General features: G+C 43.5%; 1 protein-coding gene and 1 non-coding gene across 2 annotated transcripts; both read left to right on the forward strand.

The window, feature by feature from the left end:
- Nucleotides 1-1,405: 1,405 nt before the first annotated feature.
- On the forward strand, nt 1,406-1,511 carry LOC144709951 (small nucleolar RNA R71). The gene has a single exon (XR_013583166.1). It is a non-coding gene; the product is annotated as a small nucleolar RNA R71 (small nucleolar RNA).
- A 2,706-nt stretch (nt 1,512-4,217) lies between these two features.
- Nucleotides 4,218-11,530, forward strand: LOC144709620 (uncharacterized). Its single transcript, XM_078583204.1, has 3 exons — nt 4,218-4,367; nt 11,092-11,197; nt 11,282-11,530. Exons 2-3 carry the CDS (start codon nt 11,104-11,106, stop codon nt 11,428-11,430), a joined length of 243 nt encoding a protein of 80 aa, XP_078439330.1. The 5' UTR covers nt 4,218-4,367; nt 11,092-11,103; the 3' UTR covers nt 11,431-11,530.
- The last annotated feature ends 3,763 nt before the right edge of the window (nt 11,531-15,293 follow it).

Consider the following 15,293-nt stretch of genomic DNA (forward strand, 5'->3'; position numbering starts at 1 on the left):
ATACTAAGGCTAGAGTTCATACCATCATCTTCATCCACTAAACACGAATTCACATCTTCATAGACGCCCAGTTGTGATTTCATTAAATGCGAGATAGGTAATTGCTCTTCTTCATTTCCTAACCTCAACCTGATTTTTCCTTCCCCACAATCAGCAATTGCCCAAGCTGTAGCTAGAAATGGTCACCCTAAGATGATTGGGGCATGACTAATATTATCTACAATCTTTACATCTGCTACAATAAAATCGACAGGAAAATGATAATTAACTACCTTCATAATTACATCTACTAAATTTCCTTGAGGTTTATTTATAGATATATTTCCCAATTGGAGCTCCATATTTACTAGTTTTAATTCCCCAAACTTGAATGCATCATACAAAGCTTTTGGCATAATATTTACACTAACCCCTGAATCTAATAAGGCTCTATTAAAAATCCTCACTCTGATTTCACATTTAATTTAGGGGGACCCTATATCTTTCTTCTTTGGAATTTCACTTCTAAGTATTGAACTTATACTCTCTGATAGTTGGATCCTTTTGACTTTCCTAGAGGGAGAAAATAAACTATTCAAATATTTTGAATGATAAGGGATGTGTTGTATAGCCTTTAAAACTGGAATTTTGATAGTTGCATCCTCAAGATATTCTAGGAGTTGGGTCTCCCTTTTCTGATCCTCTTTAGTTGTGAGGGCACTAGGAAATTGTACATGTGGTTTGTATGCATCAGAATCTGGTTTCCCCCTAATAGGTTCTTCTTCAACTGGTTTCTTTTCTCCCTCATTTTGCTGATCTCCTAAATTTTCTCCTTCATGGGTGATGCTAGACTTATGAGGATCAAGTAGAACTCTACCATTCATAAGATGGGAAATTGCATGCATGCTTTCATTATTACTAAAAGAACTAAGTAAAGATGTATTTTATAACAAGATAACATAGCTTGCATGCTTTTGCACCATGATTTTACTATGTGGTTCCTTATCATTGTCATCAACAAAATTAATTTCCACATTAACCACATTTCTAGGATTTACTTGTGCTTGAGTTGGAAATAGACCTTGCTTTTTGTTCAATGGATTTGTACGTGGAGTTGTTGCCCATTTCCCTAATGTACATGTGGTTTGTATTGCCTTCTCAATTTCCCCCATCTGTCTTTCCAATCTATCAAATTTAAATTCTGGTTCTGTTGCCTTTATTTGTATTAGTCCACCTCTTCTAGGTGCTACTCTCTCATAATCTTGTACCTCTTTTTGGCATGCAAACTCCTCAGCTTGTTTCTGAAGGAAAGACAATGCCTCATCCTCAAATATATCTGCAAAAGACTCTACGCTAAGCATATCCATTCTCCTTATATCTACTTCATTTAGACCATCAGAAAAATTGGGCCAATTCCCATGAAGATATGCTATGGTGGGGGCATTTTCTTTGCAATCCCATGAATCTCTCCCATACCTCAGTGTAGGTATCATTACCTTGTCTAAAAGCTCTAATTTCTCTCCTGGAAGAATTAGTTCTAGACACAGAATAATTTTTTTTTAGAAATGTTTCCTCCATTTCACTTCAAGACTGAAATTCACTCCGAAAGTTCTAAATCAATACTTTGCCATATCTTTTAAGGCATGAGGGAACAATTTCATTCACACTACTTCCGTCTTTACACTAGGGAAATTGCAAGTATCACATGCCTCATAGAATGTCTCCAAAAAATAGATGGCTCTTCATTCACCTTTCCCATAAAATGAGGTGAGATCAAGTACTGTTGTGCATCCATCTTGAACAAAACATCATGTGGAATAGGTGCAGAGAGGATGATGAGAGAGGTTGGTTCTGAGGGAAGTGAACAATCCCTCAATCTTCTTCTCCCTTTTCTAGGAGCAATTTCAGGACGTCCTGCATTGTTTCCCTTAGGATCCACATGATTATCTGATTTAGGTATCTTTTCTTTAGAAGATGCAGGCCTAGGGTCTACACCTAAAGTTTCTTCAAAACTATCTAAATTGAGGATTTCAACTATAGATTCTTTTTTGTGTTCGGGATCTCAATTTCATCAATCAATTCAGCACAATTAAGAAATCAATAAACTGTTATGCAGATATGTGTACCAATTTCAAATTTGAGAGTAAAAATAAATTTTAAATATAAGCATTTAAGTCTCTTCTCCAAAAGAAAATAAAATTTTCACAACTAAGTTATACTAAGTAGATCAAAATAAACTCCTCGCTTTTGCCTCCCCAGCAATGGCGCCAATTCATAAGCAGAATTTTATTGTAATAACTAGGTTAATTACTACCATTGTTTGTAATCAACTCATACAATAATATTTGTAATAAACCCTCTATCTTAAGATGTACATGATGAGTAGAGGGGTCTCCCACAGGGAGGTAGAGTTAAAGGATTTAATTCAAGCTATACAGAATGTAGTTTTAGTAGATTTAATCTTGATAGTATATGATCTTCAGTGCAGATGATATTTCCAAGGTTAAATGGGGATGATTATTATTATTTTTTTAAAAGATAGATCCTTAAACATCATAAGGGAAGACAATTGAGCAGAGGGGTGTAGGACAGATGAGATAGTATTAAGATAATAAAGGTCCTCACATCATTCACTCTGATCCCTAAAAGAAGGTCCAGAATCAGAAGTCTAATGAGATAAAGAGAGTACTTACTGTAGGGTTCTTAAACAGTAGTGGATGGTGAAGAGTGTGGGGATTTAGAGGTAAGTGAGGAATATATAATTTATCTAATTTATATAGTATTCTTCTATCTGGATATAGAATTCAGTCATTAGCAAACTTCCTTCATGAATCAAGACAAGGGTTAGTACATTTTGCCCTAGCCAAGGCAATTTAGGAGAGCACACCTCAAGATCTATGAAGATGGAAACTAAACATCAAATTAAATACCAGAAAAATACTTTATCCAAGGAGAGCTTCCCTCCGAGTGCAGACTATGGTCGAGCATCCAAGAATGAAAAAAGAGGGAGAAGATAGGGTTTTATATCTAGGGTAAAGGGGTGAGACAATTCCACTTTTGCCTTTGAGTATTCCTTAATTTTCTTTAGTTTGGGGGCTCCTCTCATCAAACCATCCATATGGATGGAAATAGAATACAATGAAAACTTCAATAAAATAACAGATTTACACCTGCAAAAACTACCGAGAGTTGTTTTAGAGCCCTTTTCTTCATGTTCTCCTCTTAATAATTTCTAGAAAATACAGACAAATAGTAAAAATCAGGAAAATTCAGGAGAACATACTAAAGACAAATTTGTTTCATTTTTAATATGATAACGTGGAATTATTATCATAGAAGTGCAAATAGAAATGCAATATGCATGAAAGTAATACTATAAATTACATGTTATCAGCACCCCAGTACCAATATGAGATCCTCATTGTGGGTAATCAAGACACATAAGTAGGGTTGGCGTATGAAAGTCAATGATGATGTGGGGCTTCACACAAGTCACTCATCACTTAATGCAAGGGTTATAGTTCTTCATCCCTTTGACTTTAATTAAGCTAGTGTACGAATTCATATAATAACTCATCCTTACTATTTTATGCATGACTCAATGCATCATACATGCTATAAAGTCATAGAATAACTTCCCTTTACTCTTTTATCCATGGAACTCAATGTATGACGAATGGTTAAATTCAAAACTGAAAGAACTGTAAATAAAAGAATTATTTGATTCTCCACGCATCATGCCTTGGTGCATTGATTTCACAGTGATTAGCTCTTATTGAAAAGGGAAATTTATTCAAAGAAACATAAGAAAAACACACAAAAAAGAAAAGGAAAAAATAAGAAATCGAGGCAAGAAGTAAGAAGGATTTCACAAGTTTTCTCCTACATATCCTGTAATTCATAAAACAGGAGCATTCTACTTTTTCATCCATCATTTAATGAGAATTTTCAAGTCTTTTATAGCCCAATAGGTTTTACGCTCCACCTCCATAGGAAAATGAGAAGATTTATCAAATAACCTTTATATTTAAATTAATCATCTCACTTATTCTTAACATATTTACATTTATGTTCACAGTATATATATTTACATTAAAATTTATATTAAAGTAATATTTATTTTGAAGAACATGTGGTTTATTTTGCTAAAGGTATAGTTTTCCGTCGGACGGGACGAAGTCACGGATACGTGGCATCCTGAGCGGCCAATATGCCGGATGACGGGACGGAGGACGCGTTCTGGCCCAGTTTTATGAGTTTTCTAACTCGTCGTGCTCTTCTTCCCAACCAGATCCCAGCCCTAGCGTCCCCCGCCCGTTCCCTGCTCCTCCGCCACCTCCGCTTTGCACCGCCGCCGTCGACATCCCGCTCTGCTTCCGCTGCCGGAGGTACCCGATTGTTCGTGTAAATTTTTAATTTTGATATATTTTTGAAGTTCTTTGTGGTTATGACGAGAAAAACAAATCATTAAGAATGGCTCTGGAATTGTCGAAAGATTCGGGTTCTGAATGATGCCGATCAAGACAGATTTATTACGACATGGCGTCCAAATATATAATTGGCGAAATTACGAGTCAGATTACGAAGAGATGATCAGACCTCCGAAGATCTTCCTGTTTGGATTGCCATGAGATTATGATGGAAAGAGAAGATTTGTAAAGGTTCTGAAATTTTCCCACGATTCTTCGAATGCTGGTAATCAAGTTAGGTTTATTCGTTCTGGGGTTCCATCCAATTGGCGGCCAAGTACATAATTGAAAAAAAATCACGAATCAGATCACGAAGATCTTCTAATTTTTTTTTTATTATGACGTTACCGTTGAAAGAAATCATTTACAAAGGTTCTGAAATTGTCTACATTCATCTTTCGAATGATGCCAACTATTAGAAGTGCATTCGTACAATTGTTCCATCATATTGGGGGCCAAGTATGCAGTTTGCATAATTCACGAATCAGATCATGAAGAGGTTAATAGACCTCCGAAGATCTTCGCTAAGAGGTGATCAGACCTAAGATGATCTTCCTTTTTGGGTGCTTGTGAAGTTATGATGGAAAGAAATCATTTAGAAAGTGTCTAAAATTCTCTAATTGTGAAACCCTAGAAGGGTTGAGGGAGAGGAGAAGATCCTAGATTGAAGGAGGAAGAAGATAATGACATAAGGACCCAAAGGGGTACATAGAGGGTATTTATACCCTAGGAGAGTAAGTAGGAGAGAGTACATAATAGGGAAGAAGTCACACTAACACCCCCATGGCGAAGTATGGATGTCGTCCATGCCGAGCTTGGACACCGCACGTTGAAGCAGGGGCCGGGACAGTCCTTTGGTGAGGACATCCGCGGCTTGATCCGCGGAGGCAACAAAGTCAAGGTCGAAGATGCCTTCGTCCATCCGCTCCTTGAAGAAGTAGCGGTTGCGCTCCATGTGCTTGATCTTTCCCTGCTGGCCAGGGTTCTGGGCCAACGCAATCGCCGACTTGTTGTCGCAGTAGAAATGGATCGGGCCGGAGTACTCCACCCGAAGGTCATGGAGAATGCCGTAGATCCATTGGCCCTCAGAGGCCCCATCGGCGAGTGCCCGGTACTCGGCTTCAGCACTGGAGCGGGACACCTTGTCCTGCTTGCTGCTCTTCCACGTGACAAGACTGCCAAACAGAAAAATGCAGTACCCAGTCGTGGAGCGATAATCCACAATCGAACCGGCGAAATCAGCGTCGGTGTACACCTTCACTGTCCGATCCGTACTCCGTGGGAAGAGCAATCCCTTCCCGGGGCAACCTTTAAGGTACGCAAGTACCCGATATGCTGCCTGGCGATGGATCTCCCGCGGTGAGTGCATAAACTGGCTGAGAAGATTGACGGCGAAGCTGATATCCGGTCTGGTGTGCGTCAAATAGAGGAGTTTCCCCACCAGCTGCTGATACTGGAAGGAATTCACCACAGGCGAGTCGTCCCCTGCACCCAACTTCACGTTTGGGTCAATGGGAGTACTCACTGGCGCACACTCCGTCATGCCCGCAAGGGCCAGCAAGTCAACGGCGTACTTCTGCTGAGACACAAAGATGCCCCGGGGGGCGTATGCCACCTCAAGGCCGAGGAAGTAGCGGAGAGGCCCAAGGGCCTTAACCTCGAACTCCTTGGCCAGAGCAATACCAAGGCGAGTCGCCTCTGCAGAATCGGAGCCGGTGATAAGAATATCGTCAACATATACAGCCAGGATGGAGACGCCGGCGGGAGAATGGCGGAAGAACAGCGACGCATCGCCGTTGCTCTGGGTGTAGCCCTCGGTCTTCATCACGGAAGAGAACCGTCCGAACCACATCCGCGGAGACTGCTTGAGTCCATAAAGAGACTTCCGCAGTCGGCAGACGGTGCCAGGAGGGCCGAGGGCATACCCCGGAGGTGGCTGCATGTAAACTTCTTCCGTCAAGTCGCCATGGAGAAAAGCGTTCTTCACGTCGAACTGTCGGATACCCCAGTGGAAGTGAGCAGCCACTGCCAAGATAAGACGGACGGTGTCCATCTTCGCCCACGGTGAGAATGTCTCAGTAGTCCACGCCGTAGGACTGAGTGAACCCTCGGGCCACGAGGCGCGACTTATGTAGCGCTCGAGGTGCCATCAGCATGATGTTTTTCGGTGGGAAGCCACTCGCAACCCACCGCCCGCTTGCCAGGAGGGAGTGGGACAACATCCCAAGTGTGGTTCTTGAGCAGGGACTGCATCTCCTCGTCCATCGCCGCTTTCCAATGAGGAGAAGCGATAGCATCGGCTAGGCGGCGTGGAATGGGGTCCGACTTCGATGCGAGTGAGAAACAGCCGGTAGGAAGTACTCAGCCGGTCGAAGGAGATATAGTGGGACAGGGGATAGCGCGAGTGCGGGTGCACTCGCGTACCCCCTTCCGAAGGCGATAGGCCATCCCAACTGATCGTCATCATCGGGAGAGACAGGGAAGGATCGTCCGATGGTAGAGCGAAGCGAGTGGAGACGGAGACTCCTCGGGAATGGAGAAGAATCCAGGAGAGAGAGGGCGACTCCCAAGAGGTGTGGATGACGACACACCGGGAGAGAGGAGCCGCGGGGGAGGAGGTGTCGGCGGTAGTGGCGGAACCGCTAACGGGGTAGGCGAGGTGGCAAGGATGCCGGAAGGGGTAAGGGGAAGTGGAGGAGTGCTCCGGCGACCCGTAGGAGAAGAAGCCACTGGAATGGAAGGCCGATCAAGTGGGGAGAAACAATGGAGGAGGGCAAGGGAGCAGTGGGCCCGCAATAGGAAAGCGGCTCTAAGTGGGGAGCCGCAGAGCCTCATCCAACGAGAGGCGGGATGAGGGGTCACGAAATAGGACTCATGTTCGGCAAAGGTGGCGTTGCGAGATGAAATACCTCCGAGAAGGTGGGTGATAACACGGTAGCCTTTTTGAAGGGAGGCATAACCCACAAACACGCACCGGAGGGCACGAGCGTCGAGCTTCGTGCGGGAAGGAGACGTGTCATGCACATAGGCAGTGCAGCCGAAGACGCGAGGGAGCAGGCCGGTCCGAAGAGGCACGCCGGGGAAGGCCTCAATCATCCGATCAAGGGGACTGTGGAACCCCAAGATATCGGAGGGAATGCGGTTGACGAGTTGCGTGCTCGTTAACACCGCATCACCCCAATACGACCAGGGTACCTGGTAGTTCAGCAAGAGTGTCCGGGCCGTGGAGGTGACATAGCCAATGCGACGCTCAGCCATGCCGTTCTGCTCGGGTCGCCACACGAGATTCATGAAGAATACCCCGTTCGGCAAAGTAGGAGGCGAGATCGGCATTGACGAAATCGCGGGCGTTGTCGGACCGGAATCGCTGAATGCCGCGGCCGAACTGAGTCTGGACGACGGCACAGAAGTGACGGACGGAGGCAGGAACCTCAGATTTCGCCGCCAGCAGGTAGGTCCACGTGTAGCGGGTCGCCTCATCGACGAGAATCAAAAAATAGCGATGGCCCTTTAGGCTCGCCTGTGGGGCCGGTCCCCAAACATCACTATGAACGCGGAAAAACGGCGTCGAGCTTTGGGACACAGACGGAGAAAGCGTGGATCGTCGATGCTTGGCCAACTGACAAGCCGCAAACAACGGTCTGTAGGTCTAGTCCAGTACACAACGACGGAAATAAACGCTTCAAAGTGGAAAGCGGAGGATGACCCAGGCGCTGATGAGCCAACTGGAGCCGTGCACGGCGCTGCTCGTCAACCGGACGGAGGCTACGAGGTACCAAGAAGCACTGCGAGCGGCCCCCATCGTCCAACAGCAGCAGCCCATTCTCGCGTCTAATGGCTGTAGTCCGCCCCCCCTTGTCAGAAAGGAACATGCCGTCAGGTTGGAGGTGAAACGAACAAAAAACTGAATCAACCAGACGCTGCGGTGACATGAGGACGGCTCGCAGGTCGGGGCGTGAAGGGCGTTGCGGACAACACCGAGGCCGTCAACATAGACTGCCCCGATACCAGCCACGCGGAGACGTCCACCACCGGCCGTGAGAACCGTACGACTCCCACTATGCCTCTCGTAGGATACAAACCGGTCGTTGAACGGGGTCATGTGATCGGTAGCCCCCGAATCAAGCACCCAGGTTGTATCCGAGACCAGAGGTGAGTGGAGAGCCGTGACCACAGTACCACTGATCAGACACCGGAGAGATGCGCGCGAAACCGCCAAAATGGGCGGAAGACTGGGACTGCATGGCGGCCAGCTGCTCGCGGAGAAGGGCCACATCAGCCTGAAGCTGATCCATGGGTGACGTGGAGGACGGAGTGGCTGCGACCATGGCCTTGGTCGGCTGCCTTCTTCTTCTCGTTATCTAACTTGCGGCGCCGGCAGAAAGCGACTGCGGTGGCGGGCTTGTTGCAGTAGTTGCATACCACTGCGGAGGCGGCGGATCGGAAGTAGAGGCGGAAGAGGAAGTGGAGGAGGAAGTCGATGGCAGTGAGAAGAGCCGTCGAGTCGGGAGAGGGCTCGACGGAAGCCTGCTGCAGCTGGAAGTGACTTTCCTCCTCCTGGAGTTCCTTGGCGAGATCATCGATTGGCGGAGTCCTCGCGTCGATGGAGGCGCGACGGCGAATGTCATCGTATTCTTTGTTGAGGCCGTTTAGGAATCCCAGGAGCCGGATGCGGAGTGTATTCTGATAGGACACGGAAGCCGGGTCATCCGTTGGCAGGTAGTAGTCAACTTCCTCCCACAGCTTCTTGTGGGCCAAGGCATAGTCCGAAATGGACAATTGGCCTTGACGGAGGTTTTGGGCGCTGGACAAGGCTAAACAGGCGCCAGTTGTCGCCATCACGGCCACAGTAGGCAGCGGCCTGGTCCCAAAACCCTTCACAGTCGTCGGTGCGGGAACTTGTCACGGAACTCGGGAGCAAGAGTGTGAATGTACAGCCAGCCCATGATAAAATTTTCCTCGGCTTCCCATGCGCGAAGTGTGGATGGGTGGCGGTAGCGTCGGCTATGCAGTGTTTGAACAATTGGCGCGCCTTGAGGGTGGTCTCGATGTACCGACGCCAGTTAAGGATGTTCGGGCCGCGGAGAAGGGTCGACTCCGGGACCATCGGGAGAGGATGGACCACCTTGTGCGACAGCGGTTCCCGCTGAAAATCAGCGTCGGAAAAATCACTAGCAGGCGTCGGCACTAGCGGGGCCACTGTGGTGCTGGCATTGCCGGAGACGGGAGGGTCAACACTGTCGTCCGCCATCAGGCAGGCAGTTGACTGTCAGGGGTCCGCTCGGGGCTGGCTGCTCAGGCAGTTCCGCGGTCGGGGCTGCTCGGGCTGCTGGACCGTGCAGGTCTGGCTGCTCGGGCGGCTGGTCCTCTCGGGTCTGGCGGCTCGGGCGGCTGGTCCGCTCGGATCGGCTGCTCGGGCTGCGGGACCGTGCAGGGCTGGCGGCTCGGGCGGCTGGTCCGCTCGGGGCTGGCGGCTCGGGCGGCTGGTCCGCTCGGGGCTAGCAGCTCGGGCGGCTGGTCCGCTCGGATCGGCTGCTCGGGCGGCTGGTCCGCGCGGAAGCGACTGGTCCGCTCGGGCTGCTGGACCGTGCAGGGCTGGCGGCTCGGGCGGCTGGTCCGCTCGGGGCTGGCTGCTCGGGCGGCTGGTCCGCTCGGAGCTGGCGGCTCGGGCGGCTGGTCCGCTCGGATCGGCTGCTCGGGCGGCTGGTCCGCGCGGAACTGGCGGCTCGGGCGGCTGGTCCGCTGGGCTGCTGCTCGGGCGGCTGGTCCGCTCGGATCTGGCGGCTCGGGCGGCGGTTCCGCTGATGGGAGACGGTCTTCGCAAAAAGCGGTGGTCGTCGGTGGAACCAGGGTCGATTCTGCAGGAAGTTAGGGTTTCCCTTCCTGCAGATTCGAACAGGGCTTTGGTTCACCGGAGTTCCGCCGGGATTAGGGTGATGTCAAGCCCTATACTCAGATGCCCAAGGGCTCTGATACCATGTGAAACCCTAGAAGGGTTGAGGGAGAGGAGAAGATCCTAGATTGAAGGAGGAAGAAGATAATGACATAAGGACCCAAAGGGGTACATAGAGGGTATTTATACCCTAGGAGAGTAAGTAGGAGAGAGAGTACATAATAGGGAAGAAGTCCACACTAACACTAATGATTGGGGTTTTGAATGATGCCACAAAGAGAGCTTTAGTCGTTCTAGGGATCCATTGAATTGGCGCCAAATACTCTGTTGGCATAGATCAGGAATCATATCACCAATAGGTAATCAGGCCTCCGAAGATGGAAATAAATGATTTATGAAATTGTCCTAAGTTTTGGATTTGAGTGCTGCCAACCAGGATCTACGGTTCCATCAAAATAATGACCAAGTATAAAAGCGTATTCATTGTATAATGTAAATCAATTTTTGTATTCTTGTTATTTTTACCAGTGTTGGGAAGAGGGAGCGAGGTAGGATATCTGGGTGGAGATTTTCGTTGCTATATTAGAATAATTCATGATTCAGATCACCAAAAGGTGATCAGACCCTAGAAGATATTCTAATTTGGGTTTTTCTTTAATTTTTTTATGGAAATTAAAGACTTGGTTTGTGAATATGTTGAAAGATTCAGTTATTGAATGATACCAACCAAGCTAGATGTATTCGTTCCAGGGTTCCATTGAGATGTCGACCAAGTACATTGTCGGGGCCCTCGCCGGATCGTTCGTGGTTGCTTATGTGTGCGACACCCTTATTGCTGATAAGAAGATCTTTGGAGGTCAGTGCCGGGATCGACGTCTGTAATAACATATTGTTTATCATTGGTTGACCTGATATGTGGGCCCGGTTTTGTTGACTGCAGGGACGACTCCGTCAACGGTGTCAGACAAAAGTTGGCGGGAGGCCACAGATCAGAGGCTCCAAGCCTGGCCTCGCACTGCCGGCCCACCGGTGGTCATGAACCCCATCAGCCGCCAGAATTTCATCGTCAAGACCGGTTCCGAAAACTAAAGTTGACCCACACCAAAAATCATCTTTGTCATCATCTTCATCACCATCAACAAATGTTTTCTTTGTAATAAGTTCTCTGTGTTGGGATTTCTGGACTTAATTTTTCTTTGCAGCACACAGACTGGGCATTGAGCGGAACCCCCTGCACTAAGAGTGCTTTGCTTGTTGGTTGCTTGCTCTGCCGGTCTTCTCTGCCTCGTTCATTCCTCCTTTCCCACAGATGTCTCTGTGGAATAAATGATAATGAGTTTTGATTAATTCTTCTCTTAAAGTTGAGCTTTGGTTGAAATTGTTATTCAAGTTAATTTAAGTAAGTTGTCACGTAGTTGAATTTGCGTGAAGGTGTGGCAAATATATAAATGTCAGGGTATTTCTTTTTGCGCAGTTAAAGAAAGATAGTGAAAGAGTAATACCTTTCTTTGGTTAAGAAGTTGAATAGTGGGGTATATCAGCGTGCATCTTTGATATTTAAATGCCACTACAAACGACAAATATGCAGGAAACAGTAACAGAGAGGAGTAAAGATAGTGAACTTTATTTGTTAGCCGTGAGGAAGCAGAACTGAACGACAGTTAGGGATCTCCTTCTGTTTTATGGGTTAAAAAGATAAAATGAATCTGCTTAAATTAGATAAATATTTTTGTTCTTTCGGTGTTCTTTGTAAGATGAATGTATTAATTCTTAACAGTGGGAAAACGAAGAATAAACCAGCTTTATTTCTATCCGTCAAGAAATCAAAATAAACCAGTGTGCTTTTGCGGTTGAATACACCATGAAACGAATCAGTTCAAGTTTTGTTGTTGAAAAGCCAAAACCAAAACATTTCAGTTAATATCAGTTGAGAAGATAAAATCGTATCTGCTTCTGTTTTTATTACACATGAAGAATGATAAAACTACATCTGGTTAAATCCGCTCCACTTTTGTGAGTTAGAAGGCAAATACTTCTAATTCTGGGAACTACTATAGTACTATCATTGAACAGTGAAAACAAATATCTGGTCACATTTGTTCCAAATTTATCAGTCAAAAGAGAGAAAGGAAAACTGACTCCGGTTCTTACTAGTTTAAAGTTTGACAAAAGTTCTCTGTTCTGTTCACATCAGAAGAATACATCCAATCAATCTCAAATTATGGGAATATCCAAAATATTATTTGCAAATTACTTACTAGATATATAAGAAAATATCTGCAACCTCATAGTATCATGATGCAAAATATTGTATAAATGGACTTTAAATATCTGATATATCTAAGATCATATTGCAGAAAATTATAATATGGTATAATTGGTAATGACATTGAAGATTTGATCTGGTTATATAACACTCAACATAGTTAATTTGTGTACATATATCTCTTGGATTTATGTGAAGTTAATTTTTTAACAACTCAGAAAACACAAATGCAAAAGTTTATCTGTTGGAAGAGTAAGAATATCTCAGTGAGGTAGTCTGATTTAACTTTATCAACAACTTGTTGATTATCAACGAGAGTTCAACTAATCAGTATGCATATGTATAAGTTCATTTACAAACATTCATATTTGACTGAGACGAACACGGACATGAGGTGAACGTTTGAACTCTATGATTTAGATTCTAATTATACTGATTATTCACTTAAGAGTTAGCAATACAATTAGATGAGTAGTGATATTAATATTCTGGCAGAGCAGGAGATGAAGGGCTGATTTAACAAATAATATGAAACATCATATATTGATTAAGACTGGATTGATGTTGATGGGGGATGACAGAGACATATATTAAAACCTGAGACCTAGACATTGGAATCCAATATCTGGGTATGAAATCTTCATCTGTACCAAATAATCAAGTACGGATCTCTTGGATATATATAGAAGAAAAGTTACTGAGGTCTATGCCTTTTTTTACAGAACACTCTGTTTTATTAGAATTAAACTATGGATCATAAAGCTCCACAATGGACAGTCAATAGTCCAGTCAACTCAAAAGTGTAGCGCATAGATGATTTTATCGTTGTCTTGAGGCGGGCCAAGTTGTCCTTTTTTTACCATGACTGTTGATTGTCTGAACTCAGTTCCTGATTGGGGTATTTTTCCCAAAACGAAGATATTGTGTAGTTAATTTCATACAATTTTGACCCTTTGTTTTGTCTGATTTATCCAAATATGTGAGTAAACCCCACCATTATAAGTGAACAAAATTACATATTATTACTGGCTTCATGATGATACATAGAATTTATTTTTTTTAAAGCACAAGTAATAACATAATAACTACATTTGGTTTAAAGAAATATAATATCCGGAAAAACTTTGCTGCATCTATTAATAAAGAAATTTACTGAAAAAATTAAAATAACTATCATAATAAGTTAGTTGATGGAACCTGGGCCTTGTATAACCGTAGGAAAAAGTTGTGCTATAAATATATTAATACATGGGTACTACACTAGATTTGAACTGATGTGAAAAAACACAAAATACTGTTTGGGAGAAAACATAACCCCTATCCAATCCAATAAGACTGATATAGAGAGGAATACTATCAGCTTAAGACACGATTCATGTTAATAGGATCGGTAAGAATTTTTCATGAATGATTGACTTAATACATTTTGAATTCTAGTTAACATTCATACAGTATGATAAAATTTCATGCATCAACTTCTTGATAATATTATTAAAAATTATGGAAATTATGCTGCAATAATGGACATGAAATATAATGGAACAAGATATAGAATCTCAGGATTCCTTGCCTTCTTATGGTTAAACATATGCAATTTCTCATGGCCATGATTAAAACTTTATCCATACGCCATTTAGTTGTCATGTGTTAACTATCTCAAATATACTTCAGTCTTTCCAAAATGCCTTCAACTCAGAGATCAGTATTCCTTGTATTTGTATATATTTACCCATTTTTAAATACAAATGCGTTACCTCAATCTAATTCTTAATCAATTTGATTATATGAAAATCTTGTAAGGCATTGAATTAGTAATAAATCATTAATAAATCATTTACATGTCGTTCTCATGTCTTGGTATTACCTTACATTTCTGTAAAAACTGGCGGAACATTTTTAATTTTTATTTGTTGGGATGTGAATTCAATATTTCAGTTGTTTAACATCTGGTTAATAGATGAAATTACTAACAAAATATTTCAACTCGTGCAGCAGAATTTTCATTGTAATTTCATGTATTTTATGTGTTTATTATCATTGATATTATCCTAAATCCGTCTGATGAAGGATTAAATTGATCCATTACATTTTTAGAATGAAGTTCTAATAGATCTACACTTTATGATATTTAAATATAATTATATAATGTAAAATTTATAAATGAAATATTTTTATAAGTCATAGAATGTAAACTTAGATTAAGTTAAAAAATTTTAGAGGTTATTTTACTTTTAGAATGATAGTCTGATCTAATATTCTGGTATTTTGATGGAATTTTATGACCCTAAATTCATAAAGAAAATAATTTTACAAGTCAGAAAATATAAATTTAATTTTTTAACAAATGTTCAACAAATTTGTTGATTTTTTTCCCACTCTTAGAAGTGAATTCCACACGGGAAATCCACCATAAAAATCAGAGAAATAAAATTAAAGATGAGAGAAAATCAGATGGTTCATATACTTCCAAATCAAACAAGGATATCTAAGGACCAAGAAGGTGTTGGAGGCTGATTTTTTTGGATAGTTCCATCATTCTCTCCTACAATTTGGATCCATAAATAGAACCCTCCATCCTTGTAAAAAAGGCTCCCTACAATTTTATTCTTAATTATAATTAGCAGACTTATTTTCTCATTCAAAATCTTGTTTGGGTCCGCTCCTGCACTCAGCCTTATAAAAATAT

The sequence above is a fragment of the Wolffia australiana genome, chromosome 11 (assembly GCF_029677425.1).
Source record: "Wolffia australiana isolate 7733 chromosome 11, ASM2967742v1".
NCBI lineage: Eukaryota > Viridiplantae > Streptophyta > Magnoliopsida > Alismatales > Araceae > Wolffia > Wolffia australiana.

What these genes read in the sequence shown, in the direction of transcription:
- LOC144709620 (XM_078583204.1), top strand. Translation starts at nt 11,104, where the DNA reads ATGTCGACCAAGTACATTGTCGGGGCCCTCGCCGGATCGTTCGTGGTT. An exon ending in TGATAAGAAGATCTTTGGAG is followed by an intron (nt 11,198 to 11,281) that starts GTCAGTGCCGGG and finishes TGTTGACTGCAG; the next exon opens with GGACGACTCCGTCAACGGTG.